Below are 4,271 nucleotides of genomic sequence, written 5' to 3'. Positions count from 1 at the left end.
GTGGGACAAAGCCATAACCCTTGCGTCTTACTCAAGCGGGTGTTTATAAATCTTAATCCAGAGCAGGTGGGACAAAGCCACAACTCTTTCATCTCACCCAGGCAATCAATCATATTCGTAGTCTTTATTCAAATTCATAAGTTATTAGATTTGTTAACCCCAATTCCTTACCAATTATTTCAATTCTATTAACTCGTGAGTAGGATGAAACCACTGTTCTCACCGTGAGCAGGATAAAATTTCCGTCCTCATAACTACGCTGCAACCATGGAACAAGCAAGATGAAATCTTTGTCCTTGTCTGGTGCAGGTGCCAAAGTAATAACAAATCAATACGCAAGCGGCATAACAGCCAGACCTCACTATAAACAGATATTCAATCAATACACAAGTGCGATATCACCCAGACCTTGCCAATCCAGCCCCAATCAGGCCATACTCAATCATTATCAGTGTCTTTTAGTAATTCATAGGTTATTTAACTCATTCCCTCACAATTAGTTATCAATATCATCAATTTGAATCCAATAAACCCACAATCATTTATCGATTTGCCAATTTTATTAACATGTTAGCAGGATGGAACCTCCATCCTCATTGCGAGTGGGATAAAACCACCATCCCGCAGTAATTTCATCCGCTTTAATCTAATCATATGTATAAAGTTCTTGAAAGGTATAGTAATGAAACTATTACAAATAACCGTTTAAAGTTGAAAATAATTATTGATATTACTCAGTGGCTTACATTTTAAGCATCTGCATTTAGAGGCCACAATGAAAATCTTGAATCTTTGAATTAGAGAAATTTTATTAAGCTAATTAAGATTTTATCTTCTTATAAAAGAAGCAATATTATTTTGTCAGAATCATAAAGTTGAAGTTCCTAATATGAATGCATTATATATTTCTAGAAGAGGTCAAACTTGCAAAATTATTGACTAGATTTCACTAGGTCATCTTTATCGTATTAATTTATTTCTTGCTACAATTGACACGTAATTGCAAGAGTTTAATAGAAGATTCAATGATAATAAGGTAGAATTGCTTACTTCAAATTCAACTTTAGATCCTAGAAATAATTATAAATTCTTTAATATTGACGGAATATGTGAATTAATAGAGGATCCCGCTAGGGAGACAATGGACTATTTGTACAATGTGTACAATGGGCTATTGAGTTATAAAATGAACATCCTCTGTACTATCTAGAATAACCATCCGAGTACTAGGGATAATAAACATCTTCTCGAAAAATTAAACTAATTTTGGGATTCACCAAGAATTGAACTTTTGACCTTTCGGATCTAGCGCTCTAATACTACGTCATGATACCACTCATTCCAAAAGTTTCAGCTGATGGAGAAATATAACACTAATGATTATATCTCTAATACTCCATAAACCTCCATTGTACATATTATATAAATATTTCATTGGCTCCTCATACTTTTCCATTAGTAGAATAATTTTATCTAGATTACTTCAATGACTAGAAAAATTTTCTATTAGAATGCAAGCTCAACAATATGATTTTGTTGTTCCTAATCATGTTGAATTTGATCCTAATCATGTTGAATTCAGTAACTTGTGCATAATCTCTTAGTTATACCAAGGATTAATGAAGACAAAAAAATCTTTAATATATTTTTTGATTGACCTTTTGATTTGCTTGGTATTAACTCTTCTTGTTTCAAGAGCTACAACCGAAAGATTTTTTTTAACTATGAATATTGTGAATATAAACCCAAAAACAAAATGAAAGCTAAATTTATCACTAATTATCTTTTATTTATATTGAGAAGAAAATTGTAGATAAATTTGACATAAATTCTATTATCCATAAATTTTATGTTATAAAAAAAGGTCATGTAATCGTACAAAAAATTACCATTAAAAAAAATATATTTTAAATTATCATTATATTTTTATAATGCATTTTAGATTATGTAATTTTTATATAGACCTTATTTTATATTATACACTTGTCAATGGTTGGCATTTAAATGCAGATATTTTAATAAATTGTAATTAGTAACTATTACATGTTTAGCAAATAATAAAGAAACGGAATTGTTAGTTGAAAATTTGGTTGAAAATAACAGTTATATTATTGTAGGTTATAGTTTTATATTCCAATATATAAGGCATCAAGCATCAAGCATCAAGCATCAGATATTTTACAACACGAATACAAAAGATCAACAAGATCCTTAACATGGATTCATAATTTCTGTCCCAGCCAATACAGAGTTCCTTATTAGACAAGGTAAAAAAGTAATTTGGTAAACTAAAAAATAAAATAAAAATAAAAATAAATAAGAAAGGAGAACATGGGGAACAAGCCCAAATCTTTTGTATGAAACGAAGTTCAATTAGAGGCAACAATCCAAGACACAGCAGCAACATAATGCAGCACAACTGCAAGGAAAGACGAGAGCCAAAATTAACAAGAAAGTCAGAAAATAAAAGGGATAAGATAATATTCTCTCCATTTCACTATACTTTTTCTTAAAAAAGGAATTCAGTATATAATTAAATATAAAAATTAATTACAAAATTCTCCCATTTCACCAAATTCTCAAAATGACAGTTATTATAAAATTTAATATCATAATTTATAATAAGATCCGATATATTGTTCGATTCCTATAAGGAACTTCAATCCAATATGATTTAAAATTTTGGGTGTGGACTTACCATCCTTCCCAGAAGCCATCACCTCTGGTGGTGGTTTTAACTGGAACAGATTGCTGTGGAGCATCCTTGGTGGGGTAACCCATTGGTGGTGGTGGAGCACTACTTTTGCTCTCTCCCACTGCTGGGTATGCAGTCACTGTTGCAACATAATATTATTATTAACATTATTCAGAGACACAAAAATACACTAATTATTATATGCTTATTATACTGATGGATAAGCATATATACATTCACTAGTTTAGCATCTAAATAAGATTAATCAATCTGATCACTCTAGGTTATTATATATGTGGAAACCCTGTTTTGTTCAATACATCAAGACAAGAAAGAATACATATTTTGATGAGGGTGATGTTTAAATTTATTTTCTCGGAACATTATCTTTAAAATTAAAAAAAAAATCATATATAGTCAAAATTTGAAAGAAAAAAAGCAGCTTTAATTTCAGGTTTTTATAGAACTTGAAAAATAGTAATAGTATCTCATTTATTAGCCATGTCAATTTTTGTGTCCTTTTTTTTTGTGGCTAACTATTTCAATTATATACACATCAGATTTTAAAACAAAATCAGTTTCTTTTAAAAAAGATTAAACGAACATACCAAAAAGTAAATTAATTACCTGGAGATTGTTGTTGATTGGTATAGGTACTCATGGTTATGATAAAGTTGGTGTTGATATATTTCTAATTACTATAAGTGAAGAAGCGATGATCGAGTGGTGTGGGAAGATTGTAAAATTCATGAAATAAATAGAAGAGGGACGAAGGCAGGGTAAGGGAAGCGCGTTTTGGATGAAAGAAACAAAGAGAACCGAACTGGGGAAGGTGGCGCAGCCTTTGACGTCTCTCATTCCGCGGTATAACCGATGGCCAACAACAACATTGATTCTTCTCTTTATCTTTTGCTTCCATCGTGGTCAAATGGAGGGTCTACTTCGGCACACTACTTTTTCCAAATAATATTTTTAAAAGTAAAGTATTATTTTAGTTTTTAACCTTTGTAATTTGGTTTATAATGTTTCAAATGTTTTATATTTTAATTTTATTAATTATTAGTGTCAACTTTAATGATAAAACTAAAATTGAACCTGTTTAAAATTTTTTAAAATTAAAATAAGACATTTAAAATATTAAGGACCAAATTAAATTTTGATTTAAATGTTAAGAATTAAAATAGTACGTTATCCTATTTTTAAAGTTTCTCAAAATTATTATAAAATTTCCATTATTCCAATAGTGGTTCCAAAATGGAATTATGGTAAATAATTTTAGTTTCATTGTTGATATCAATGTTCTAAAATCGGATCGGATTGACCGCAACTGAGAACTGGTGACAATAGCAATTTGGTTTGTAAAAAAATGACAAATTTAAAAACCGACAAAATCTACTAAACTGAATGGAAATCGGTTGGTTGGACCGAACCAAGACCCAACTTGTTCTCCTTAAACGTCATCGTTTTGAATTTTTAAAGGAAAAAATTGAAAAATATATACCATCTCTGTCTCCTTCACTCCTCTCACCTGCAGAACCAAACTCCCTCTCAAAGAAAAGAAGTGACAAACAGAAAC

At 30.1% G+C, this 4,271-nt stretch overlaps 1 protein-coding gene across 1 annotated transcript; it reads right to left on the bottom strand.

Annotated features, from left to right (window-relative positions):
• Positions 1-2,190: 2,190 nt before the first annotated feature.
• LOC110274063 (protein CYSTEINE-RICH TRANSMEMBRANE MODULE 9) lies at positions 2,191-3,554 on the bottom strand. Its single transcript, XM_021127749.2, has 3 exons — positions 3,323-3,554; positions 2,699-2,834; positions 2,191-2,419 (listed from the first exon to the last, which is right to left on the bottom strand). Exons 1-3 carry the CDS (start codon positions 3,354-3,356, stop codon positions 2,374-2,376), a joined length of 216 nt encoding a protein of 71 aa, XP_020983408.1. The 5' UTR covers positions 3,357-3,554; the 3' UTR covers positions 2,191-2,373.
• Between the last annotated feature and the right edge of the window lie 717 nt (positions 3,555-4,271).

This window comes from Arachis duranensis, chromosome 7, assembly GCF_000817695.3.
Source record: "Arachis duranensis cultivar V14167 chromosome 7, aradu.V14167.gnm2.J7QH, whole genome shotgun sequence".
Classification (NCBI taxonomy): domain Eukaryota; kingdom Viridiplantae; phylum Streptophyta; class Magnoliopsida; order Fabales; family Fabaceae; genus Arachis; species Arachis duranensis.
This window is presented reverse-complemented; position numbering and strand designations above follow the sequence as displayed.